This window comes from Rhinoderma darwinii, chromosome 10 (assembly GCF_050947455.1).
Source record: "Rhinoderma darwinii isolate aRhiDar2 chromosome 10, aRhiDar2.hap1, whole genome shotgun sequence".
NCBI classification, from domain to species: domain Eukaryota; kingdom Metazoa; phylum Chordata; class Amphibia; order Anura; family Rhinodermatidae; genus Rhinoderma; species Rhinoderma darwinii.
In genome coordinates this window covers 14,377,754-14,404,834 of record NC_134696.1, presented here as the reverse complement: position 1 = coordinate 14,404,834, position 27,081 = coordinate 14,377,754, and the positions used below count along the sequence as shown (strand labels likewise).

At 40.7% G+C, this 27,081-nt stretch overlaps 2 protein-coding genes across 2 annotated transcripts; both read left to right on the top strand.

The window, feature by feature from the left end:
• Positions 1 to 9,634: 9,634 nt before the first annotated feature.
• On the top strand, positions 9,635 to 13,486 carry LOC142662373 (nicotinamide N-methyltransferase-like). The gene is made up of 3 exons (XM_075840598.1): positions 9,635 to 9,781; positions 12,489 to 12,700; positions 13,063 to 13,486. Exons 1-3 carry the CDS (start codon positions 9,635 to 9,637, stop codon positions 13,484 to 13,486), a joined length of 783 nt encoding a protein of 260 aa, XP_075696713.1.
• Positions 13,487 to 20,192: 6,706 nt separating this feature from the next.
• On the top strand, positions 20,193 to 23,281 carry LOC142662475 (nicotinamide N-methyltransferase-like). The gene is made up of 3 exons (XM_075840682.1): positions 20,193 to 20,358; positions 22,293 to 22,500; positions 22,858 to 23,281. The coding sequence occupies exons 1-3, from the start codon at positions 20,205 to 20,207 to the stop codon at positions 23,279 to 23,281; spliced, it is 786 nt and encodes a 261-aa protein (XP_075696797.1). The 5' UTR covers positions 20,193 to 20,204.
• Positions 23,282 to 27,081: the final 3,800 nt, after the last annotated feature.

The following is a 27,081-nucleotide window of genomic DNA, read 5'->3' as shown; positions in this document are numbered from 1 at the left end:
TTTGTCACCAAAGTCCACAAAAACCTATTGTACCCACCCGGATGCCTTATAGTGTCAGGTATCGGGGGACCTTGTGATACAGTCTGAAAATGTATTGATTATTCTCTAAAACTGATGGTTAAGTGCCTTCCTTCTTTTGTTAGGGATACAACAGATGTGTTGACAAGAATTGAAGGTATCTCTCTTGATCCAGATATTATTCCGGTTACTTCGTGGGGATGATCAACTGGGACAGCCAAGTTTGTAAACTCATACTAGATCTACTGCAGTAAGTTCTAACTCACAACTTTTTTTGTTTTCAAGGATGTATTCTACTTACAAAAACAGGTCACTGTTATGAAAGCGGCGTGCGCGCCATCATATTCGAACCTGTTTTTCGGTTTTTGGGAGAGGCAGGCTTTTCATGGTGATGGCGCCCACGCCGTCGAGCATGTCCAGGGCTGGTTGATAAATATTGATGACCTACTGATCATATGGCAGTGTAAAACATTAATGATTTGAACATTAAGTTGACTTATACCCTTGATACAAAAAAGTTTGATTTTTTGGGGGGATATTTCTATGGTTCTGTGGTGGATGAGGAGAGATGTCTACAAACTTATGTGTTTAGAAAAAAGACATCCGTGAACTCTCTTTTACATGCCACTTCGGCACATATTCCATCAACAATCAAGGCTATCCCAGTTGGTCAGTTCCTCAAGATGAGACTAATTTGTTCCTCTGAGACTCCTAGAGAGAGGCTATAGTCATAGTCATGTAACAAGCAGGAATACAGGCGTGCTAAGATCATGGAATGCAAATCACTATTGCATTCTTTCGAAAATTTAAAAAAAACAAGTAATAACACCTTTCGGCTTATCTCCGCATTTAATAACCAGTGGCAATCTATGAGATCTATTGTAAAGAGGCACAGGCTCATACTTCAAATGGAACCCATATAAAGCACAACTCTCTCTCTAAGGCGGGATTCACACGACCGGGTCGGGTCCGAGCCCGAGTGCCGGCCGGTAAAATCGGCCATTCTGCCCGGCCGGTTTGCATAAAGTTATGCATCCGTGCCGGGCCGGGCAGATCCGGACAGTGACATCAGCGGCAGCTCCTGAAGGGGAATCCCCATGTGTTTGGGGATTCCGCTTCAGGAGTTTCCCCTGATGTCACTGCCCAGATATGGACAGAGACATCAAGCGCTCTGTCCAGGAGCGGAATCCCCGAACACACGGGGATTCCGCTCCTTCAAGGAGCTAAAGTGCGGCTAGCACATAGCAGAGCGGGGAGATACCTCCCCGCTCTGCTATAGTGGCGTCGCTGCAGTAGTAGCAGCCGCAGCAGCTGCTGCTACTAGCGGCGCCATCTAAGGTGTCGCCGAGCCAGGGTGCTTTTAACAAGCAGGGGAAGGGAGCCAGCGCAGCGCTCCCTCCACCTGCTGTACACCCCGGCCCTGCAACACAGTGTGCAGCGATGCCATTCGTCAGAATGGCATCAACTCCTCCTCCTCACATGCACTCTGCGCTGTGAGGAGGAGGAGATAGAGCGCAAGCCACGGGAAACCCGGCCATCACTCGGAACACATTCCGGTGATGGCCGTGTAATACCCGGCCCCATAGACTTCTATGGGAGCCGGGCGGCCGGGTGTCCGGGCAAAGATAGAGCATGTCCTATTTTTTGACGGCCGGATTTTCCGGCCGTCAAAAAATCGGTCGTGTGAATAGCCCCATTAGGGGTCTATCATTCCTAATGCAGCCGGGTGCCGGCCGATTTATGAACGGCCGGCACCCGGACGGGAAACCCTGCCGTGTGAATGAGGCCTAACACCGCTAATGACAGCCTTAAGATGTAGGAATCTATAGGACATGCTGGTGAAAAGCCACTATATTCCCAAACAACACAATCCCTTCTCCACCAGAGGCCATACTTGGGGATGCTATCCATGTGGTGATTGTATGGCTTGCGCCAACATCACATGCACAGATGTCTTTGAATCAATGAGCGATGGGGGCAACAAGTTAAAATTCAGCACTATATATTCTGTAACACTGCGTGTGTGATCTACTATGGAGTCTGCGGCTGCTCAAATGTATACGTAGGGCCTAACTTCCAGACAAGATCAGAATTAGGGAACATGTATGGGACATTATTGCTGCTAAGGTCATTTATGATTTTACCCTACTCAAAACAATCCCCAAACATTTTAAATTACACCCTGGTGGTGACCCTAAAATCTTCAGGGCATGGGGGATTGATAAGATACACTGTAGTTTCAGAGGTGGAGATGCAATGAAATTATTGTCTCAAAAGGAGTGTAAATGGATCATAACCCTTGGGACAATGGCCCCCATTTTTTTAGTTATTCTGCCCTTCTCTTTTAAATTATTTTAACTGCGTTTGTACTCATTTTTGTCTGTGTGAAGTTTATAGTTTTAGATATTCTCCTATGATTCTATGGTGTTGATATTTCATGTTGTAAGGAGATTCCAGACTTGGAACGGCATCAGTGACGTAACTACCGCTGTAGCAGACGTAGGGGTTGTTACAGGGCCCGAGGCATGAGGGGCCCGATGCCGTCTGTCGACACGGCCCCCCCCATGCCCGGTGGCTTCTACAGTAGTACTGATGCCACTACAGGGCATGCAATGCCCGGCCTCTAACATTTATGGGCCGAGCGGCATTGGCCCCCTCATGCCAGGCGCCATCGCTAGCACCGCAGGGGGCCCTGGTGCTTGCGACAGCCACATTCACTTGTCCTCTGGACATAGATACAAATGAATATAGTAGGCTGCTGCCTCTCTGAGGGGTCGGTGGCGCCACTGAAGCCTGCTGCCACCACCCCGTCTTTCACTAATTGTACCTGCGTGTATAGCACACAGATACAAATACATGCATTAGCGCTGAATGGCCGGGCACGTTCCATTCCGGCCATTCAGCGCCTTACAATGGCGCTGATTGGCTGGACAAAATCACTTGCCCCGCCAATCAGCGCCTTTCGACGATGCTAGTGGCTTGATGATGAAATTGCGCCCCTTTCGTCGTTCAGCCCCAGCAGACCTGCTCAGAAGAGAGCAGGCCTGCATTGCCACCAGACGGCACGGGAATAAGGTCATGTGCGTATTTAAAATTATTTTTTTCTAATAAAACTGTGATTGCCATTATCTACAAGGGGGGCTCTATCTACAAGAGGGTCTATATGTGGGGATGTGGAGCACTATATACAGGGGGAGCTATATGTAGGGCACTATCTACAGGGGTGGGCTATATGTGGGACACTATATACAGAGGTGGGCTATATGTCTAGCACTATCTATAAGGGGAGCTATTTGTAGGGCACTATCTGTAGGGTTGGTCTATATGTGGGACACTATATACAGGGTTGGGTTACCTGTGGGGCACTATCTACAGGGAGGGCTATATGTAGGGCACTTTCTACATGGGTGGGCTATATGTGGGACACTTTATACAGGGGGAGGTATATGTGAGGCACTATCTACAGGGGTCGGCTATACACCGTATTCCAAATTATTATGCAAATGTTATTTTTCGCTGATTTTCCTAAATAGTCGATGCAAATGACAGTCAGTATAATCTTCAAGCCATCAACCGTTGAAGTATAATGCAAATTTTATTGAACAAATCTCCTAATGATAGCAGATTTTTTTTTAGAAGTAGAAAACTCAAAATGCAATTTTTTCAAATTATTATGCACAACAGAGATCAAAACATTTGAAAGGTTGTAAAGAGAACTAAAATGGTAATTTGTTGAATTTGCAGCATCAGGAGGTCATATTTACAGAAATCAAAAGCTCTTTCAATCAAAAAAAACTTAACAGGCCAAGTTACATGTTAACATAGGACCCCTTCTTTGATATCACCTTCACAATTCTTGCATCCATTGAATTTGTGAGTATTTGGACAGTTTCTGCTTGAATATCTTTGCAGGATGTCAGAATAACCTCCCAGAGCTTCTGTTTTAATGTGAACTGCCTCCCACCCTCATAGATATTTTGCTTGAGGATGCTTTCTCTCCTTTTATGCCCATAGCAGTCAATGACACAGAGGTATTCTTTGCAGCATGAGATGGTGCATTGTCATGCATGAATATAATTTTGCTACGGAGGGCACGGTTCTGCTTTTAGTACCACGGAAGAAAGTGGTCAGTCATAAACTCGACGTACTTTGCAGAGGTCATTTTCACACCGTATGGGACCCTAAAGGGGCCTACCAGCTCTCTCTACCGATGATTCCAGCCCAAAACATGACTCTGCCACCTCTTTGGTGACGTCACAGCCTTGTTGGGACATGGTGGCCATTCACCAACCATCCACTACTCCATCCATCTGGACCATCCAGGGTTGCACGGCACTCATCAGTAAACAACACGGTTTGAAAATTAGTCTTCATGTATTTCTGAACCCACTGCAACCGTTTCTGCTTGTGAGCATTGTTTAGGGGTGGCCGAATAATAGCTGTATGCACACTTGCAAATTTCTGGAGGATCCTACACCTTGTGGTTCGCGGGACTCCAGAGGCACCAGCAGCTTCAAATACCTGTTTGCTGCTTTGCAATGGCATTTTATCAGCTGCTCTCCTAATCCTATTAATTTGTCTGGCAGAAACCTTCCTCATTATGCCTTTATCTGAACGAACCCGTCTGTGCTCTGAATCAGCCACTAATCTTTTCACAGTACGATGATCACGCTTAAGTTTTCTTGAAATATCCAATGTTTTCATACCTTGGTCAAGGTATTGCACTATTTCACGCTTTACGGCAGCATATTGCTTGAAACCTGTGGCCTGCTTAATAATGTGGAACGTCCTTTTTAAGTAGTTTAGCTTTGATTGGGCACACCTGGCAAACTAATTATCACAGGTGTCTGAGATTGATTACAATGATCCAAAGAGCCCTAAGACACAACACAAACCATGAGTTTAATTGAAAAACTAATAATTAAATGTTTATGACACTTAAATCCAATGTGCATAATAATTTGGAACACGGTGTATGTAGAGCACTATCTATAGGGGGCGCTATATGTAGGGCAGCACGTTGGCTTAGTGGTTAGCACTATTGCCTTGCAGCTCTGGAGTCCATATGTGGGCACTATCTACAGGGGCTTCTATGTAGGACACTATCTACAGAGGCTCTATGGGGGTCACTATCTACCGGGGGCTATCAGGGCCACTATCTACATTGGGCACGGTGTATGTGTGTGTGTGTCTGTGTGTGTGTGTGTGTAAGACACAGTGTATGATACTATTCTAATCAGGAACAAAGTGTATGGCATTATTATAATTAGAGGTGTAGTGTATGGGGCTATTATATTTAGGGGTGTTAAGTTTTTTATCTTCATTTATAGGTGCAGAAATGTTTTAAAAGTGAGAAGCTGAAAACATCTGAGCGGCAAACTGCAGAAATGCGTAGTGCCCGGGAGAAGTCATCATAGAGGTCTGGACCGGATGGAGAAGAAAAGAGATAAAGAACTAGAATCTGAGATGTCACCGGTGAGTCACTTAATGTAAATGTTTCTACAGCGGGATGATGGGAGGTTTGATTATGATATGTTTTTTTTTGTGTGAAACAGCATCTCCCAGCATATACTTACCTTTGTTCTGGCCATGCTGGGAGCTGTAGTTTTACACTTTACAAACCTATACGGCAGGGGTTGCACTAAATTGAACTGTGTTTGTTCTGGTGCTGTATATATGTACTGAGCTTGGTTCTGGGGCTGTATATATGTACTGCGTTTTTTTCTGGGGCTTTATATATATGTACTGAGCTTAGTTCTGGGGCTGTATTTATTTACAGAGCTTTGTTCTGGTGCTGTATATATGTACAGAGCTTGTGTCTGGTGATGTATTTATATACTGAGCATGGCTCTCGTGCCGTATATATGTCAGAGCTTGGTGCTGGTGCTGTAATTATATAGGATATATTTGTAATAACAAAATTGCAGGGCAGATGGAATTGTTTTCAATTCATTGTATATTTAATGGGAACCTGTCTAGTAGTTTTGACCCCTTGAACCGCCACAATGCGGTAATACATGACCGGACAATATTTCCAAATGCACGTTTTTTTCAGATGCATCAAAATCTATAAAATCAACTTTTAAAATGGCACACACTATATGCTAATTACTCATTAAAGGCTCATAGGGTGGTGCCACTATCCTGAAGAGTCACATAGTCCTGCCTTTAAACCCACCTTTCCTTGTTTGATTGACAACCCCTGGCTGATACAAAATCTGGGGGGTGGCGCCATTTCAATTTTCTTCTCAGGCAGCAGAAAAGCTAAAATCGTCCCTCAGCCTGCAGGCCATTTTAGGCCTGCAGCCTATAAGGTGCTGGGAAGACTCCCTGCACAGGCCGGCATGATGACGTCTCTACATCACGCTGGTCAGCACATGTGTGCCGACGAGGGCCTGTGCAGCGCTACGTCCATCGCAAGAACGGGGCAAGGTAAGAACAATATTTTTTTTTTGGGGGGTGCTGTGTGGCAATGTATGCGAGTGGGAGCAGATTGGCACTATATTCAGCGGGGAGCATGGTGGCACTATATACAAGGGGGAGCAGGGTGGCACTATATACAGGGGGGGTGGCACTATTCACTAGGTGGCTATGTGGCACTATATACAAGGGGGGCTATGTGGCACTATATACAAGGGATTGCATGGCACTACTAAGGGGGGCTGCGTGGCTCTACTAAGGGGGGTCTGTGTTCCACTATCTACTAGGGGGCTGTATGGCAGTATTTACTAGGGGGAGTGCTGTGGTGCTATCTACAGGCGTCTGTGTGTGGCACTATCTACTAAGGGGGGCTGTGTGGCACTATCTACTAAGGGGAGAGTCTCTGGAAATATATATTTTAAGGAGGGGGGCTGTGTGGAGCTATATATAGGGGGAGCTTTATGGCACTATGTACAGTGAGAGCTTTATGGCGATAACTACGGGGGGCTGTATGGCACTATAGACAAGTGGTAGTTGGGGGCACAATCTACAAGTGGGGTGTGACTGTTTATAGGGGGGCTGTATATCACTGTCTACAGGGGGGCTGTATGGCATAATCTACAGGGGGCACTATCTATAAGGGAGGCTGCATGTGGTACCTAGGTGAGGGGTCCCAGTCAAAAGTTTTCTACGGGGCCCACTCTTTCCTAGTTACGCCCCTGAATGGCATGATGACCAATGTTTTCAATACAAAAGAGATAATTTCTCTTTAGAGTGACGCAATTACACACTTATGTCGCCATTTGACCATGGGATATTTTTGGATCTCTCCTCTTTCCTTATATATATACAAGGGATTGCATGGCACAAACTAAGGGGGGGGGGCTGCGTGGCTCTACTAAGGGGGGTATGTGTTCCACTATCTACTAGGGGGCTGTATGGCAGTATTTACTAGGGGGAGTGCTGTGGCGCTATCTACAGGTGTCTGTGTGTGGCACTATCTACTAAGGGGGGGCTGTGTGGCACTATTTACTAAGGGGAGAGTCTCCTGCAATATATATTTTAAGGAGGGGGGCTGTGTGGCTCTATATACAGGGGGAGCTGTATGGCGCTATATACAGGAAGAGCTTTATGGCGATATCTACGCGGGCGGCTGTATGTCTACAGGGGGGCTGTATGGCATAATCTACAGGGGGCACTATTTATAAGGGGGGCTGCGTGTGGCACCTAGGTGGGGGGCCCCGGTCAAAAGTTTGCTATGGGGACCAGTCTTTCCTAGTTGCACCACTGAACGGCATGATGACCAATGTTTTCACCCCCCGGGAATGCAAAAGAGATAATTGATCTATAGAGTGACTCAATCGCACACTTATGTAGCCATTGGACCATGAGATATTTTTGGATCTGTCCTCTTTCCTTTTATTTTATTGTCTTTTGTTTTTTTTCTCACCAGTTATAATAATTTCTCTGTTTTAATTTCTATTGTTCACTCAATAGATATCATTGGTATGTGGAGATAGAATCGGAAACTTGTAATTGATACTTACTACACACTAGCTTTGGGATTTACCTTTTTGGCAGCCACTTTGAATTTTTGCTGGCTTCATATTATATGCGCTAAATGCACTTTTCTTTTCGTTTTCTTATTATCAGTATTATTCAATATTATTGTCATTGATAATTTTATACATATTACTTTTGCTTGAAATTATATTTGAATAATTTTTTTACTTTTTATTTTTATTTTTCAATTTCTTTTAATGCACTTTTGTCAAATTTTCATTCTACCTTTTCACAGGGTTTGCGTATGCGTGGTGACCTGTCTTGCGGAGTTCATTCTCTGGCCGTCTTCAGTAGCATTCTGCGCATGAGCTGTTCCCTCCACGATGTCTTGGGGGCGCGCATTCCCAGTAGCATCTGGCAGTCCGGGAAGCTGTTCTCGCGTAATCTCAGGTCACGCGCATGCGCAGTTGACCGGGTTCTCATTGGTCCGGAAACAATCATCTGATATCGTCAGTCCGGTATTTAAACCTGATATGAACACTTCATTGGTACTCCTTGATAAATCTATTTACACGAAACGTGCGTCGGGGCGCTACTTCACCACACCAATAGGTAAGATACTTTCATGTAATCATCAACCTAATTTGGGGTTCCTGCTCTCTATGACCCTGCATTGAATAGATGAGGTTCTTGTACCTTGCAGTACATTATTTATAGGTGACTTTACCTTGTACCTCTTTCCTCCTCTGAGATATGTCCATCCTGACTTATGCAAGTGATGTGTACAACTATGGGTGTCTTTCCAGTAGACATATTATCCCCGTTGTAGTACTATTTACTCATTGTACTTGTATCACATATGTGATTGTAGATTTGTTTTGAGATCATGTGGTGTTTTCACACTGTTTGTGTGTAGCGTTTATACAGTTAATCTTGTTTGGATCTCCTGTATATTTTATATTTGCTATTTAATAAAATTTAGTTGTTTTTTTTTCCTACTTTTAATAGTATATAACTCCTTGTCCTCTTGTTTGTTTATAGGATATGAAAAGTACAGGTTGAGGGTCACCTAGGTAATAGTGACCACAACATAGTAAGTTTTCATGTTGCTTCCATGTTCAAGCATCCAGCAGGAGTTCTGCAGATTTGACCCATCAAAGACAATACCCATTAGGGTATGTGGCGGTCAGTTAGCCACCCAGCCACACCATCTGCACCCAGACTACAAGGAGCACCAAGCTACCAAGATTCCAAGTAGACCACACAGAGTACCCAGCCATACTGCCCATAACCCATTACCAGACTGCACTCAGCACATACAGAATTGTGGGTATAGCACTACTATGCAGCAGCATGGCAGTATAGATAAGGAAACTCCATCCTACCAGTTTGTTAGGTCTGCAAAGCTCTGCATCCTGACGGACTGACAAAGAGACAATTTTACATTTTATTTTGTTTTTGTCTCATTGTTTCTTTAAGAATAAAATAGTTATTTTTTTCTTTAAATATCATTATTTCTCTATGTGAATTTATTATAACAGAAGTTCCCATGACCGGCTCATGAATATAATAAGTCATCATGTGATAAGTTATTCTTAGTAGCACACTTTGTAAATTGAATCCTGGTAATTATATAAAGACCTTGTGCCCCGGTCTAGAGGTGGTCACCCCGTCTGTGATACAAGAGTAGATGATGGATTCCAGTCCCCATAAGCTCTATCATGTACATGGCTTTGATTCCAGACTATTTCTGGAGCATTACTTCTCAGATAAACCTGACATGGCCTTTGGAGATGACTCCTTGAAATTTGTGATTGAAAATTTTAGACACGTTTTCTCAGTGGGTATGTATCCTGATTTTATTACTCCTAAGATACGCTGACGTGTGTATTATTCTATTTTTAACTGGTTTTAACTCCTTCCCGACCGCCCACTGTCTTTTGACGTCAGGCGGTGCGGGTGCTTAGTCTACAGAGACGTCTTTTGGCGTCGCTGCAGGAGAGGCTGATGAGCGCTCGTATGAGCACTCATCCTCTAAGCAGGAGCTGTAACTAACAGCTCCTGATCTTAGAGCAGCCTCCTGAACACAGCTGGGGTCGGAAAACATTCGGACCACAGCTGTTTAACCCTTTGATCACCGCGGTTTGTGACCACGGAATGATCAAAGGGAATTCCCCTATTTGATTGCATCACCGGGATTCCGGTGATGCGATCAAACACCGGGGAATCCCTCTGCAGTCAGCCCTGGGGACCTACAAAGGACCCCAGGGCTGTCTGCTCCGTTTGCCTGCTGTTCGGGCACACTATGTGCTGCCCGATCAGCAGCCTGTGTCATAGTGACACAGTGTAATGTATTAGCGTACAGGAGTATGCTAATACATTACAAGTAAAAAAGAAAAGTTAAAAATAAAGTTATCCCTTGATGGGATTAAAAAAAAAAAGTAACAAAACAAATAAATAAATAAAAAAAGTCCCAAAAAGAGTCTTTATTTTGCATAAAATACATTTTATTGCCCCTACACTAAGGAAAAACAAAAAACCTACACATATTGGGTATCTACACGACCGTAATAACCTGAAGAATTAATCTAATGGGTTATTTAGCGTGAAACGTGAACGGGATAAAAATTAAACAAAAAAACGATTCCGAGAATCGCTTTTTCCTATATTCACGGCGTAAAAAAAAATACTATTTCTCTCGCATAAAACAAGGCCTCATACAGCCACGTCAATGAAAAAATAAAAAAATTATGGCTGCTGAAACGCAGAGAGGCAAAAACAGAAAAGTTGAGCTGGTCATTAAGGTCTTTTCAGGCTCGGTCATTAAGGGGTTAAACTATTGTAAATGACTATACACAAATTGAGCTAACTTATTTTTTTTGGGGGGGCGATAAGAGGTGGTGAAAACACTGCCCCAGTATTAGCACCAGGAAAATCAAAGGGAGCAGAGCCAATTCCTAGACATTGTATATGATGAAGAATATCGGGTGTCAGGGTTTAGTAGAGAAATTGTTTTCCCTTCTCTATCCTCGAGAACCCAGGAAAACGTTTTGGCGGATTATGAAGGGCATCTCAAAAATTCCAATTGTCGGTGCAATTACGTAAATCTGCTGTTATCTGGGAATTTGTGATTTATCAGTTTGAGCTGCCATTATTTTCTGATTTCTTCTGATTTCTTCCAACTATTATTTTTTATAAACTCGAACCCGTTCTCTAGAGTCTATAATTCTGTGTTTAATGAGAGACATCCATACTTTAAAAAAAATGTGCAACCAACATTTTCTGCGTAGTTTATAAGAAATAGCTAAAATTATAATATTTTTTTCATCATCCTCATATTTAGATGATGTTGTCTAAGGGCACATTCAGACGTGGCAGAATTTTTCCACTGCAAATGTGAAAGTTCTGCACCGCAGCCTAAATTCTGCACTGTTATTTTCCGCAACGTCTACACTAAGTTACCTAAAAATGTATAAAAAGCAAATAAAAAAAAGGCTGCTGCAGATATCCACTGCAAACTGTCCGCAGCGGAATTCAACAGCATTTCCGCTGCGTCTGAATTTGTTCTTATTGGGATGGAGATATCACTTTCTTTGTCACATCAGACTGAATGACTGAATATGAATGATAGCTCGGCAGACTTAATGATTGGGAGATTCTACAGGGTCAGATCCAGTCACATCACAAAAACTCAAAAACTAAAAGGGGAAAAAGTCATCATAGGGCAGATCAAGAAAAAAATGTGGGAAAAAAAAGCTAACAGAGGGCACAACTTACATAGTATAGCCAGTAAAGGGTCCAAAAATGTAGAAACCATAGGTGTCATAAGTGAATCTGTAGATCTGTGGATCTTTAATGAAACTGAAGGAACCAAAGTAAAGATCATAAATCCTTAAAAGTTTGATTTAATTTTCTCAAAAATGTTTCCAAGACAATAATGTCTACTCCTAGGACTTCTGAGCCTGAATATATGGTTTTGTTGAAGACCCATACCTATAGCTTCCCTTGGGACACTTTATCTGGTTTCTGTGTGTCCAGTGTGGTGCCTTAGAATATGCAATCCAGCCAGGTGGGTCTAGCACCTTCCTTCTTAATTTACATTATACAGACCATACTACACAAGGGCCCCCATGTTTGCTTTTTTTTTTTTTCACTTTTGGTATTTCATTCTTCATCTGGATACATGAATTGAAACCACAACATGTAACAGGTTACACCCCTGGTTATTGAGGACATATAGAGTGACCTATATACCACCGCATCACGTGAGCATCTGTTCTTTAAAACTATTTCAGTCCTCGCCTTCTAAAAAACATTGGTGTCGTCGAAATACTAAATTATAACTTTATAACTGCTCGTCATGTTCTTATGAGAAGTATTAGATTAATAACACCAACGCTAGCCTCATAGGACAATTGAGGATTATTTTATTTATGTTTTCAGATTTTGGGGTATATTTTTTGCTAGAATTGATATAGACGTATGTCCTTATTTATCCACACAATTTATTAAGATTTAATGTATCAGTAAACAAATTTTTTCTGCAGGTCATATTAATTAAAGTTGACATCTTGATTGACCTCAGTCTTGGTTCCTTTGTTCATCATCTATATTCAGCCTGTGAGTTTTTCAAAAACATCATAGTCCTGAAGGTCAATAACAGATGCATCATGGAACTGAAGAGATGGGTGGACGAACGTACGGGAGCATTTTATTGGGGCCACACATCAACACTCCTACAAGAGAAAGAAGAAAACAGGTGACATATTTGTCCAAATATCAAGAGAAAAACCACTGTCATTGTGATTGTTGCTTCTTATACAACAAATGTAAGGGAAGATGAGGCAAAGATCCAGGAAAATGTTTACTCTGTTAATACTCAAGTCAGATGTAAAAATTGAAATATCCACTCAGTTCAATATTCTTATCCATAGCGGGCGATCTTATAAAAGTTAATGATGGAAAGGCACAGTATAAGTCTGACACTTGGTACAACAGTCTTGGATTGTTTTCTAGCTTTACCTCTAGTATTACAAGTCAATAGTGCAGTGCTAAGTCCTGAGCCACCATGTTGATGTTGACTGTGGGACAATCACTTTCCTTGTCTTTTTTGTTTTCCAGTGATCAGTTTCAGGATCAGGAAGCAAAACTGAGATCAGCCATTCAACATATTGTGAAATACGACCTGGAGAAAGAGAATATGACAGAGCCGCTGGTCTTACCACCAGCCGATTGTGTCATCAGTGCTGGTCTCCTGGACGTTATCAGCAAAGATCAAGATGATTACATCAGATATCTGAGGAAGTTCTCTCGGCTGCTGAAAAGTGGTGGACACCTTATAATAATGGGAGGTTTAAATACAACATATTTTCAGGTTGGAAAAGACAAGTTCCATGTTTTCACATATGATGAGGATTTTGTCAGGAAAGTTCTAGTTGGAGAAGGTTTTATCATTGATTACTGTAATGTCGAGGAGAGAACGGCTGTCAGTGACCTTATTGACCATAAGTCCATCATATTCATTGCAGCTCACAAGGGGAATTAGGTTGAATCTTACAAAGTCTGCATGTCATTACTTCATATGTTAAGCTTAAAAAATATATAATAATCAAAAAGAAGCTTCCTTAGTGCAGTATAGAATAGCATAAAAATAATTTTTGGGTTCTGTTCGGGACTTTGCCTTGGACTGGTCCTAGATAATATTACCGAGTCTGATCATCTGGGACATCATGGGAATCTGAAATCTTGGGATCAGTTGCTTTCTCATTGTTGTTCTGTTTCGTATCTGCTTTATATAAATAGTGTAATAAAGTGAAGCATTGAGCATTTAACTGTTTGTGTCCTTGACTTGGGGGGGGGGGAGGATTTCCTGCTCTATAGAGTTTACAGACTTTGATTTATGAGAAGAAACTTACAAGCTTTAATATAAAACAATATAATATAATAATCCACAAGAGTTTAGCCGTGTGATCTCATTTACTTAGATAATTTTTAGAGAATCCTGTTAATGTGCTTAATTAGAGTCTAGTTCACAATATAATTGTCTAAAGATATTTTTTCAGAAAATAAACACCTATCCTGTAAATTGATAATAATTTATGATACTGGGAAAACCCCTTTAAGGAGATTTGTAGCTTTGAAACAGGAAAATGGATCTCCGAATTCTATAAAGATATAATATCAAAAGATTTAGAACAGATTTTTGGACTGATTTAGATTAAAGAAAACAAAATGGTTAAAGAGCGAACTTTTTCTTTAAAGATTTTGAGGGGAATTTAAGAAATACAATACTCCAGTTTTCTAGGGTACAAAAGTTAAAATTTGCGAATAGTGTTTTCAAAAAGTGGGCAGAGCTTAGCTGAAGTTGGTGGGGCCACTAGCGGCCTTACACATTTACTATAGTTTATACCAGAAACTGGCATGAATTATAGAGGAAATCTTCTCCAGCATGTCGCTGGAGTAGAGTTCACTTTCTCACGCACAGTCAGTTAGGGATTTGTCTAATTTATTAAAAGGCATGTGACTCTTAATAAACTAGGCGTATTTTACTTCAGTGCTATTTATATTAAGATTGTCATAAAAAACGCCAGTCTGGATAAATTCCTACATTTTCTATTCTATATTTTTCTGTTCCTTACACGTCTTTAAGGAGTTGTCCATAGACTCTATTAGGGAATTCTGAGTTAATATAGTGAGGTCCCCTGTTCATAATCCTGTCGTGTCCTGCACTACACAGACAACACATTGACATCCTTAAGCTGACCATACACTTGAGATAGTTTTCGGCCAAACAATGATTTTGCCAACAGTTATTCCTACCAACTCCATTATACACGTGCATGTGTTTTTGATAGATAGAAGTGAGAAAACTGCTGCCAAACTCCTCTGGTAGCGGCTTATCTATTTGCAATCAAAAGGATCAGGCACGTTGAAATTCATCACGCCCAACCCTTCTCTCACACGCCATCTGCCATCGGGACAAATTCGGTACACCACCATACACATTAGATGGGCGACTGGTCCTACCGGGATCGGCAGGTTCGGCTGACATAAATCTTTTGTGTATGGCCAGCCTTAGGGCTCATGCACAATTGACATATTATGACATATTATGGCTCTGTTTTGTATGGAGCTGTAGTAAGCCTTATTTAGAATTGTGGTGTCTACTGTACCTCTGTTTTATATGATGGAAAATGAAGGTTGGACGGAGGTATAAGGAAACAATTTATTTACGTAATTTATTCAAATCTTTTCAGGTCCAGCCCACATTACTGGGCTTTACTCACCTGTTCAGTGCTTTAAATCTGCCTTGTATCCCTACATTTATACACCACCAGAAACAAGTTCACTACATATAAAAGCACCAGCACAAATACAGCACAGTACAAAGATATTTGTAAAGTCAGGTTAACTTCCACCATAATTTGTATGTGAAACTACAGCTCCAAGCATGAGCTGGACATTGGTAAGGATTTATGCCCCCTGAAGGTAGAGAGGCACGCACGCACGCACGCACGCACGCTTTCATTAAGATAAAACACCATAAACACAGTGCCCCCTGCAGATAGTGCCACACACATAGTGCCTCCTGAAAATACAGCACCACATAAACAGTGCCCCCTAAAGATAGAGCATGATTCTGTGCCCACCAAAAATGAAGTGCCACATGCTGTGTTCCCGAATGAAAAGCACCACACAGTGCCCCTAAAGATGAACTGCCAAAGAAACAGCGACCCTAAAACAGGTAGAGCAAGCTTATATGTCCCCGTCCCTTTGATTTCATACAGTGATGCAGTCCTGGCCTCTATTAGTCAAGCGGAACAATGCAGGGAATACGTCAGCATCGGGATTAGGTCATCGCGCCGTCTGTATTACAAATAAGCAGGGAACTGATGTTTTAAATGCTCCCGAGAATGTTAGATACGACTATTCAATATTTTCTGGGTCTTAAAAGTGATGCAGGTTCGACCGTATTGGGATCCCTCTACTCCCCAGTTCCGCAAACCAGCTATCATTTTAAAAAACAGTTATGGAAAATTAGGGAGAATATAATCCTGTATATAAGGCTTTGGATGTTGTATATCTAGACTTTTTAAAAGCATTTGATGAATTTCCACCTGAAAGGTTGGCACATAAAATAAGAACGCTGGGATACATGGAAAATGTGTGTAGTTAGGTCAATATCTTGGAAGGGCAGAAACAAAGGATTGTTATGTATGAACTGTAGTAAGATTGTGTCAAGGTTACTAATGAATACCTACCAACATCCCGTTTTTCATTTATTGTCCCACGAAACAGAGCTCAAAAGAAGTGGGGGCAAAAACACGACAATTTATCATCTTGAGTGATCACCTACTGTTTTTTTCTACAGCATACAGTACAAACTATAAAGAAATTATCAATATTATAAAAAAATATGTGCCAATCAAAATTCGATCCTCACACAGGTTATTGATCGCATTTGCTAATATGCAGCTAGAAGGGGCAGGACTATAGGAGATATTCTGTCCCCAAGTATTTTCGCTACTATGAGTCCTAAAAGGACATGGTTGTCCTAAAAAGGATTTTTTTTTAAATGTGGAGGCAATCGATGTATTGTCTGTAAATTTGGCCAAACAAGAAAGGAGTTTGTGTCCCTCAAAGAACAACATCATAAGACACGTTTATTAACTGTAATATGCACCATGTGGTGTATGCCATTGTATCCACCAAGTGCAGTCTTCCTTAAATTGGTTGTACTATTAGAAAACTCTAAACTCATATAGCAGAACACTTAGCAGATATAAACAAAAATGAAAAATAATTTTTACATTTCTTTGGAATAGAACAGGTTAAAAAGTAAAACAACTAGAGAAGGGGACACCTGCTCAATGGGGAAGATTCTGGATCTTACAATTAGAAGCCAGATTTCTCAAAGGTTTGAATTGGAGGGGAGATTTACTTTATCTTTACTAACTACATTTACGGTATAGTGAACGAACAACAATGTTTAACCCCTTAGCGACCGCCAATACGCCTTTTCACGGTGGCTGTTATGGGTTCTTATATCAGAGCGCCGCCTTTTGACATAAGCCCAGCATGGGTGTCCTGTGCCGGCTAAGGCAGATGATGAGCGGTCTAAAAACAGCCGGACACCTGCACTAATGGGTGGGATCGATTTCAACCTCGATCTCACCCATTTAACCCCTTAGATGCGGCGCTCAATAGCTTTATAGCGAGTGCCGCATCCAAGCAGTTTTGGAGGGAGGGTGCTCCCTCTCTCACCCCATCGGCACCCTGCGATTGCAATCGCAGGGGCCTAACAAAGGCCCCCAGGTCTGCCTGTAGTAAATGCCTGCTAAGCCATGAGGCATGACCTAGCAGGTGCCTGTCAGATTTACACTAATAATAAACAGTAATACACTTAACACTAGTAATACACAGAAGTATTGCAGTGTATTATAAAAGCGTTCAGAAGATCGCACAGTGAAGTTCCCTAGTGGGACTAAAAATAAAGTTATCAAAAAGTTTAATAAAGTTTATAATAAATAAATAAATAAAAATTCCAAATTAAAAAAAAATTTAAAACCCACTTTTTCCCTTAAATAATTTAAATTTAAAAAAACAAAATTAAAACATTACACATATTTGGTATCGCTGCATCCAAAACAACCCCACCTATAAAGTGATTATGTTATTTAGCCCACACGGTGAACGCCGTAAAAAATCAAATAAAAAACAATTCCAGAATTGCTATTTTCTGTTTATCCTGCCCTCAAAAAAATTTGATAAAAAGTGATCAAAAAGTCACATGTACTCCAAAATGGTTCCAATAAAAACTAGAAGTCGTCGCGCAAAAAATAAAGCCCTCATATAGCTGCATTGGTATAACAGTAAAACAATTATGGCTCTTAAAACTTGGCAACATAAAAACAAATAATTTTGAAAAAAAATTGTTTTAGTGTGTAAAAGTAGTAAAACATACAAAATCTATATCAATTTGGTATCAGCACTATCGTAATGACCCAATGAATAAAGTTATTATGTTATTTATACCACACAGTAAACTACGTAAATCTAAGACGCAAAAAACCGTGGCAAATTTATGTGTCTTTTTTCTATTACCCTCCCAAAAACGTTAATACTAGTTAATCAATAAATGATATGTACCCCAAAATGGTGCTATTAAAAAAATTATTGTCTGGCAAAAAACAAGGCCTTATACAGCTATGTCGATGCAAAAATAACAAAAAGTATAGCTCTTGGAATGCGACGATGGAAAAACGCAAAAAATAGTTTGGTCATTAAGGTTTAAAATAGGCCGGCCATTAAGGGGATAATTACTTTGCTGTGTATGTAAACATTTTCGTACAAAAGTGGTTAATCGCAGGATATTATATATATATTCTTTTGGTATGTAATGAGATGTTATAGTATAACTTAAATATGGTCACACTGCGAGGTGTGAATGAAGCAAATAAGAAATGCTTGCATTACTACATCCTGTGGGAGATTTGTTATGAGATTTAGCCAGGATTGATCAATTATGCTTTTAACCCCTTAATGACCGGGCCTGAAAAGACGTTAATGACCAGCTCAATTTTTCTGTTTTTGCCTCTCTGCGCTTCTGCAGCCATTTATTTTTTTATTTTTTCATTGACGTGGCTGTATGAGGCCTTGTTTTATGCGAGAGAAATAGTATTTTTTTTTTCCCACAGTTTGGTGGTAAAAAATTTTTTTTTTACGCCGTGAATATAGGAAAAAGCGATTCTCGGCATAGTTTTTCTTGTTTATTTTTTATCCCGTTCACGTTTCACGCTAAATAACCCATTAGATTAATTCTTCAGGTTATTACGGTCGTGTAGATACCTAATATGCATAGGTTTTTGTTTTTATTTAGTGTAGGGGCAATAAAATGTATTTTATGCCAAATAAAGACACTTTTTGGGACTTTTTTTATTTATTTATTTGTTTTGTTACTTTTTTTTTTTTAATCCCATCAAGGGATAACTTTATTTGTAACTTTATTTTTTACTTGTAATGTATTAGCATATCCTGTATGCTAATACATTACACTGTGTCACAATGACACAGGCTGCTGATCGGGCAGCACATAGTGTGCCCGAACAGCAGGCACACGGAACAGACAGCCCTGGGGTCCTTTGTAGGTCCCCAGGGCTGACTGCAGAGGGATTCCCCGGTGTTTGATCGCATCACTGGAATCCCGGTGATGCGATCAAAGAGGGGAATTCCCTTTGATCATGCCGCGGTCACGGACCGCGGTAATCAAAGAGTTAAACAGCTGGGGTTGGAATGTTTGCCGACCCCAGCTGTGTTCAGGAGGCTGCTCTAAGATCAGGAGCTGTTAGTTACAGCTCCTGCTTAGAGGACGAGCGCTCATCAGCCTGATCTGCAGCGACGCCAAAAGATGTCTCTGCAGACTAAGCACCCGCACCGACTGACGTCAAACGACAGTGGGCGGTCGGGAAGGTGTTAAATCAGATGCAATGGTTTAGTGACGTGTCCTATGACTAAGAACCTTGTTGTTCAAAACGCGTAAGCGCCCACACGCCAAACCTGTGCTCTGGTCTATTTTTTAAAGATATTTGCTGAATAATTTTATAAATGTTTAAGGATGTACTGGAAGATATTATTTTCTTTACAGTATCCCGAGTAGGTTGTCTAGTCAAAAGCAGGAGAAACAGGAGTACAGGAGTACGATCACTAAAAAACGGGAAGTCTGAGTATGAGAGCTGGTGAAGCAGTCCGATAGGAAACCCAGAGAACTTTCTATTCAGGATGAACATCCTGTTTTTTATATTGTTATAGTGGACATTACTGATAGACTAGAAGGAGCACCAAACCTCCAAGGTTCTAATAAGACCGCACAGAGTTCCCAGCCATACTGCCCATAACCCATTACCAGACCTCACTCATAGAGAATTGTGAGTATAGCACTACTATGCAGTAACATGGCAGTATAGATAAGGAGACTCCATCCTCTCAGCTTGTTAGTAGACTGACAAAGAGACAATTTTATATTTTGCTTAGTATTTTTCTTATTGCTCCTTTAACAATACAATAGATTTGTTTATTTAAAGATCATTATTTCTCTATGTGAATTTATTATAAGACAAGTTCCCATGACCGGCTCATGAATATAATAAGTCATCATGTGATAAGTTATTCTTAGTAACACACTATGTACATTGAATACTGGTAATTATATAAAGACCTTGTCCCCCGGTCTAGAGGTGGTCACCCCGTCTGTGATACAAGAGTAGATGATGGATTCCAGTCCCCATAAGGTCTATCATGAACATGACTTTGATTCCAGACAATATTTGGAGCATTACTTTTCAGATAAATCTGACATGGCCTATGGTGATGACGTTTTGAAATTTCCCATTGAAAATCTCCGACATGTTTTCGCAGTGGGTATGTATCCTGATTTTATTACTTCTAAGATACATTGACGTGTATATTATTCTATGTTTTAAACCAATGTAAACAACTGATTACAAATTGAACAAACCTTTTTTTTGGGGTGTGGGGGATCAGAGGGGGCAGAAATACTACCCCAGTCTTAGCATCTGGAAAATCACAGGGAGCAGAGCGAAGTCCCGGACATTGTATATGTTGAAAAATATCGGGTGTCAGGGTTCAGTAGAATCATTGTTTTTTCTGCTCTAACTTCGAGAACCCTGGAAAACATTTTGGCGGATTATGAAATGCATCTCAAAAATTCCAATTGTGAGTGCAATTACCTAAATCTGCTGTTATCTGACAATTTGTGGTTTATCAGTTTGTGCTGACATTATTTTCTGATTTCTTCTGATTTGTTCCAACTATTATTTGTTATAAACTCAAACCCGTTCTCTAGAGTCTACAGTTCTATGATACATGACAGATATCCATACTTAAAAAGAAACCTCATGCACCAACCATCATTTTCTGCTCAGTTTATAACAAATAGCAGAAATAATAATATGTTGTCATCATTCTCATATCTAGAGGATTTGTTATATTGAGATGGAGATATCACTTTCTTTGTCACATCACACTGAACATGAATGACAGCTCGGCAGACTTGTTGATTGGGAGATTCTGCACAGGGTCAGGTCCAGTCACATCACAAGAACTCAAATACTAAAAGGGGTAAGTCATCATAGGGTAGATCAAGAAAAAAATGTGGAAAAGTGCTAACAGAGGGTGCACCTATGTAGTATAGTAAGTAAAGGGTCTGGAAATCAGAAACCACAGGTGTCCTAAGTGAAGCTGTAGATCTGTGGATCTTTAATGAAACTGAAAGAACCAAAATGAAGCTCAAAAATCCTTAAAAAGTTGATTTTTTTTCTTTGAAGTGTTTCAGTAATGTCAATAATGTCAATAATGTCCACACCTAGGACTTCTGAGCCTGCATTTATGGTTTTGTTGTAGACCCGAACCTATAGCTTCTCTTAGGGTATGTTCACACGGCCAAATTTCAGACGTATACGAGGCGTATTTTGCCTCGTTTTACGTCTGGAAATACGTCTCAAATACGTCGTCAAACATCTGCCCATTACTTTCTATGGGTAGAACGCTGTATTGTCCACACGACGCGTAATTTTATGCGTTGTACGGCAATTACGACGCGTAAAATTACGCCTCGTAAAAAGAAGTGCAGGACACTTCTTTGGACGCTTTTGGAGCGGTTTTCTCATAGACTCCAATGAAAACAGCTCCAAAAACGGACGTAAAAAACGCCGCGAAAACGGCGTGAAAACGCCGTGAAAAATGCGAGTTGGTAAAAAAAACGTCTGAAAAGCAGGGTCTGTTTTCTTTTGAAAACAGCTCTGGATTTTCAGACGTTTTTGTTGACTACGTGTGAACATACCCTTAGGACACATTATATGGTTTCTGTGTGTCCAGTGTGGTGCTTTAGAATATGCAAACCAGCATACATGGATACATGAGTTGCAGCCACAATATGTAAGCAGCTGCACCCTGGTTATTGAGGACATATATAGTGACCTATATATCACCCCATCAGGTGAGCATCTGTTCTTTAAAACTATATCAGTCCTCACCTTCTAAAAAAACATTGGTGTAGTTGACATACTGAATTATAACTTTATAACCGCTCGTCATGTTCTTATGAGAAGTACTTGCTTAATAATACCAAATCTAGTCTAATACAACATTTGAGGACAATATTTATTTTATTTTTTTAGATTCTGGGGTATTAGGTATTGGAAGCACAATGTACATAAACATATAACTATTTACATAGTTTGCTAGAAATAATATAGACATATGTAATTGTTTTTCCACAGAATTTATGAAGATTTAGCATATCAGATGTTTCAGTAGTCACATTTTTTCTGCAGGTCATATTAATGGAGACATCTTGATTGACCTCAGTGTTAGTTCCTTGGTTCATCATCTATATTCAGCCTCTGAGTTTTTTGAAAACATCATCGTGCTGAAGGTCAATAACAGATGCATCATGGAGCTGAAGAGATGGGTGGACGACCGTACGGGAGCATTTTATTGGGGCCACACATCAGCACTTCATCAAGAGACAGAAGAAAATAGGTGAAAAATTTGTCCAAATACCAAGAGAAAAACCACTGTCATTGTAATTGCTGCTTCTTATACAACAAATATAAGGGGAGATGGGACAAAGATCCCGAAAACGTTTACTCTGTTAATACTCGTCAGATGTAAAAATTGTATTACCCACTCAGTTCAATATTCTTATCCATAGGGGGCGATCTTATACAAGTTAATGCTGGAAAGCGCAGTATAAGCCTGACACTTGGTACAACAGTCTTGGTTGATTCTAAGCTTTACCTCTAGTATTACAAGTCAATAGTCCAGTGCTAAGTCCTGAGCCACCATGTTGATGTTGACTGTGGGACAATCACTTTCCTTGTCTTTTTTTTTTTCCAGTGATCAGTTTGAGGACAAAGAAGGAAAACTGAGATCAGCCATTCAACATGTTGTGAAATACGACCTGGAGAAAGAAAATATGACAGACCCGCTGATCTTACCACCAGCCGATTGTGTCATCAGTGCTAGTCTCCTGGATTATATTAGCAAAGATCAAGATGATTACATCAGATATCTGAGGAAGTTCTCTGGGTTGCTAAAACCTGGAGGACACCTCATATTAATTGGGAGTTTAGATAAAACATATTATACAGTTGGAAAAGACAAGTTCCATGGTTTCACATATAATGAGGATTTTGTCAGGAAAGTTCTAGTTGGAGAAGGCTTTATCATTGATTACTGTAAGGTCAAGGAGAGAACGGCTGTCAGTGATCTTACTGACTATAAAGCCATGATGATCATTGCAGCTCACAAGGAGAAGTAGGTTGAATATTACAAAGTCTGCATGTCATTACATCATATATTAAGCATAAAAATATATATGTATAATAACAAAAAGAAGCTTCCTTAGTGCAGTATAGAATAGCATAAAAATAATTGTTTCGTTCTTTTTGGGACTTTGTCTTGGACTGGTCCTAGATAGTATTGCTAAAACCGAGTCTGATCATCTAGGACATCATGAAAGTCTGAAATCTTGGGATCAGTTGCTTTCTCATTGTTGTTCTGTTTCTTATCTGCTTTATATAAATAGTGTAATAAAGTGAAGTATAGAGCATTTAACTGTCTGTGTCCTTGACTTGGGGTGTGGGGGAGGGGGGGTAATAACGGGGGACTCCTACTCTATATATTTTACAGACCTTGATTCACGAGTAGAAACTTACATGCTTTAAAGCAAAACAATATAATAATCCACAAGGGTTTTGCTTTATGATTTTATTTACTTAGAGATGTTTTAGGAATCCTGTTAATTTGCCTATTTAGAGTCTAGTACACAATATAATTGTCAAAAAATGTATTTCAAAAAAATAGTCGCCTATCCTGTAAATAGATGATAATTTATGATTCTGGAAAAAACCCTTTAACCCCTTCCCGCATTTTCATGTACAGTTACGTGATTGGAGCTGGTGTTTTCCCGCAATTCCACGTAACTGTACGTGAAGGAGATGGAGGAGATGGAGCTGGCTCAGGAGCTGAGCCAGCAACATAACCGCCAGTTGTCAGCTGTATGTTACAGCTGGCACCCTAATGCATCGGACAGGACCGGAGCTAGCCCCCGATCCGACCGATTAACCCCTCACATGCTGTGTTCAATAGAGATCGCAGCATGTGAGGAGTTTATAGCCACCGGCACACCAGCAACATGATCGCTGGGTTGCCAGTGGCTGCAAAGGCGTTCGGAGTCCTAATACTTACCTCCCGGTCTGTCAGCAACAAAATCCTCTTATGCCCCATCGTCGGCGGGGCCCAACAGGCTTTGTGTACCATCGACAAGATGGCGCCGGCTCAGCTTCTGGCTCAGAAGCTGAGTCGGCGTCATCAGCAGTGGGTGTCAGCTGTATGTTACAGCGAACACCCCGATGTATTGGCAGGAACTGGAGCTAGCTCCGATTCCTGCCATTAAGCCCTTCAATGCAGCGATCCAATGCAATCGCTGCATCAATGTGGTTTGTATCAAATCGGCAGCCTGCCATGCGATGGCAAGGCTGGCGACTGCTACTATGGCAACAAGAGGCCTAACAATGGCTTCCTATCTGCCTTTACGGAAGCCGATTAGACCCTGTCCGGAGGCGAAGCCTGATCGGCTTGCTGTCAGTGAACAACTGACAGTTCTAACACATTGCACTACATAGGTAGTGCAATGTATTAGAACATCAAACAAAAAGTTGTACCTTCAAGTCCCCTAATGGGACTAAAGAAAAGTGTAAAAAAAAAAAGTAAAATTAAAAGTTGTAAAAAATACAATAAAAGTTTCAAGTAATAATATAAAACACAATCGCCCTTTTTCCCTTATCAAATCATTTATTATTGAAATAAATAATAAAGCCATACATATTTGGTATCGCTGCGACCGTAATGACCTGAACTATAAAAATATGATGTTATTTATTCTGCACAGTGAACGCCGTAATAAAAACCCCTAAAAAATACTGACATAATTGCTATTTTTTGGTCACTTTGTCTTCCAAAAATTGAAATAAAAAGTGATCAAAAAGTCGCATGTATCCAAAAATTATACCTATAAAAACTATAACTTGTCTCGCAAAAAACAAGCCCTCATACAGCTCCGTCGACGAAAAAATTAAAACCGTTATGGCTCTCACAACTTGGCAACAGAAAAAATCCATTCTCTTTACAAAAGTTATTTTATTGTTCAAAAAGTTGTAAAACATAAAAAGTGCTATAAATTAGGTATCACCGGAATCGGACTGACCCGCAGAATAAAGGTAACATGTAATTTATAACGCATGGTGAACGCTGTATAAAAAGAGCTAAAAAAATATGCCAGGATTGCTGTTTTTTGGTCACCTTGCCTCCCAAAAAAAAAAAGGATAACAAGTGATCAAAAAGTCGCATGTACCCCAAAATGGTACTAATAAAAACTACAGCTCGTCCCGTAAAAAAAACAGCCTTCGTACGACTACGTCTATGAAAAAATAAAATTAGTTAAGTCTACAATAAGTCAGGAAAGAAAAAATATGCAGTTTCTGCCGACCAGAGGGGAACATTTCTTGTTTCAAGTGGCAAATTATCAAGGCCCCTAAAATTAGGGAACCAGGAAGGGATGGGCCCAAACATATCTGCTGGAAGTGAGGGCGCCTGTATTATATCAGGACAACACTTTCCCAGCAAAATTCCCCAAACTGCAATGATGCCGTGTGTGGACCAAAAGGGGGATAAGGAAGGACTATTTATTAGTGCGACACCGGCCTATGCAGAAAGGATTGTGTCACAACGTAACAAATATCTATGGATTATTTTATTGTTTTTTTTTACCCCATTATTATACCACCTGACCATGCCCCTTATATACTCTGCCCGGCTTACATGTACCTCCACATTATAAACGGAAACACCAGTAAGACTGCAAACAAAACTACTACCAAGCAAAATCCACGCTCCAAAAGCCAAATGGCGCTACCTCCCTTCTGAACCCTACAGTGTGCCCAAACAGCAGTTTACTTCCACATAAATGGCATCGACATACCCGGGAGAACCCTTTTAACAATTTTTGGGGTGGGTGTCTCCAGTGGCACAAGCTGGGCACAACATATTTGCCACTGAAATAGCATATCTAGGGAAAAATTGAAATTTTTACTTTGCACCTTCCGCAGCACAATCATTCATGGAAAAGGCCTGTGGGGTGAAAATGCTCACTACACACTTTAATAAATTCCTTGAGGGGTGCAGTTTCCAAAATGGGGTCACTTCCCTACAGTTTCTTTTATTATTTCACATCAGAGCCTCTGCAATTGTGATCCAATACTTTGTAAATTGCCAAATTAGGCCTTAATTTTACATGGTACTCTTTCACTCCTTAACCTGGTTGAATGTCCAGGCAACAGATTAGGGCCACACGTAGGGTGTTTCTAAAACCAGGAAACACAGCATAATAATAAGAGAGCTGTCTTGTTATGGTGGCACAAGCTGGACACCAGATATTGGCATATCTATGGAAAAAAATCCAATTTTCCTTCTGCAACATTGAGTGCACACCAATTTCTGCCAATCACCTACGGGGTTAATATGCTTACTACACCCCTAGGTGAATACCTTGAGGGGTGTAGTTTCCAAAATGTGGTCACTTCTGGGGGGATCCACTGTTTTGGTCCCACAGGGACTTTGCAAATGCGAAATAGCGCCCAGAAACCAATCCAGGAAAAACTGTACTCCAAAAGCCAAATGGCGCTCCTTCCCTTCTGAGCCCTACTCTGTGCCCAAACATTAGTTTATGGCCACATATGGGGTATTGCCGTACACAGAAGAAATTGCTTTACAAGTGTTGGGGTGCTTTTTTTTCATTTATTTGTTGAGAAAATGAAACATTTTCAGCTAAAACTACGTCTTATTGAAGAAAAAGGATTTTTTTTATTTTCACAGCCCAATTCTATTAAAATCTGTGAAACATCTGTGGGGTCAAAATGCTCACTACACCCCTAGATGAATTCCTCAAGTGGTGTAGTTTCGTGAATCGTGTCACTTTTGGGGAGTTTCCACAGTACTGGTACCTTAAAAGATATTGCGTTGCGTTTCTCTGGTAAAAATTTCTGTGTTACAAAAAAAATA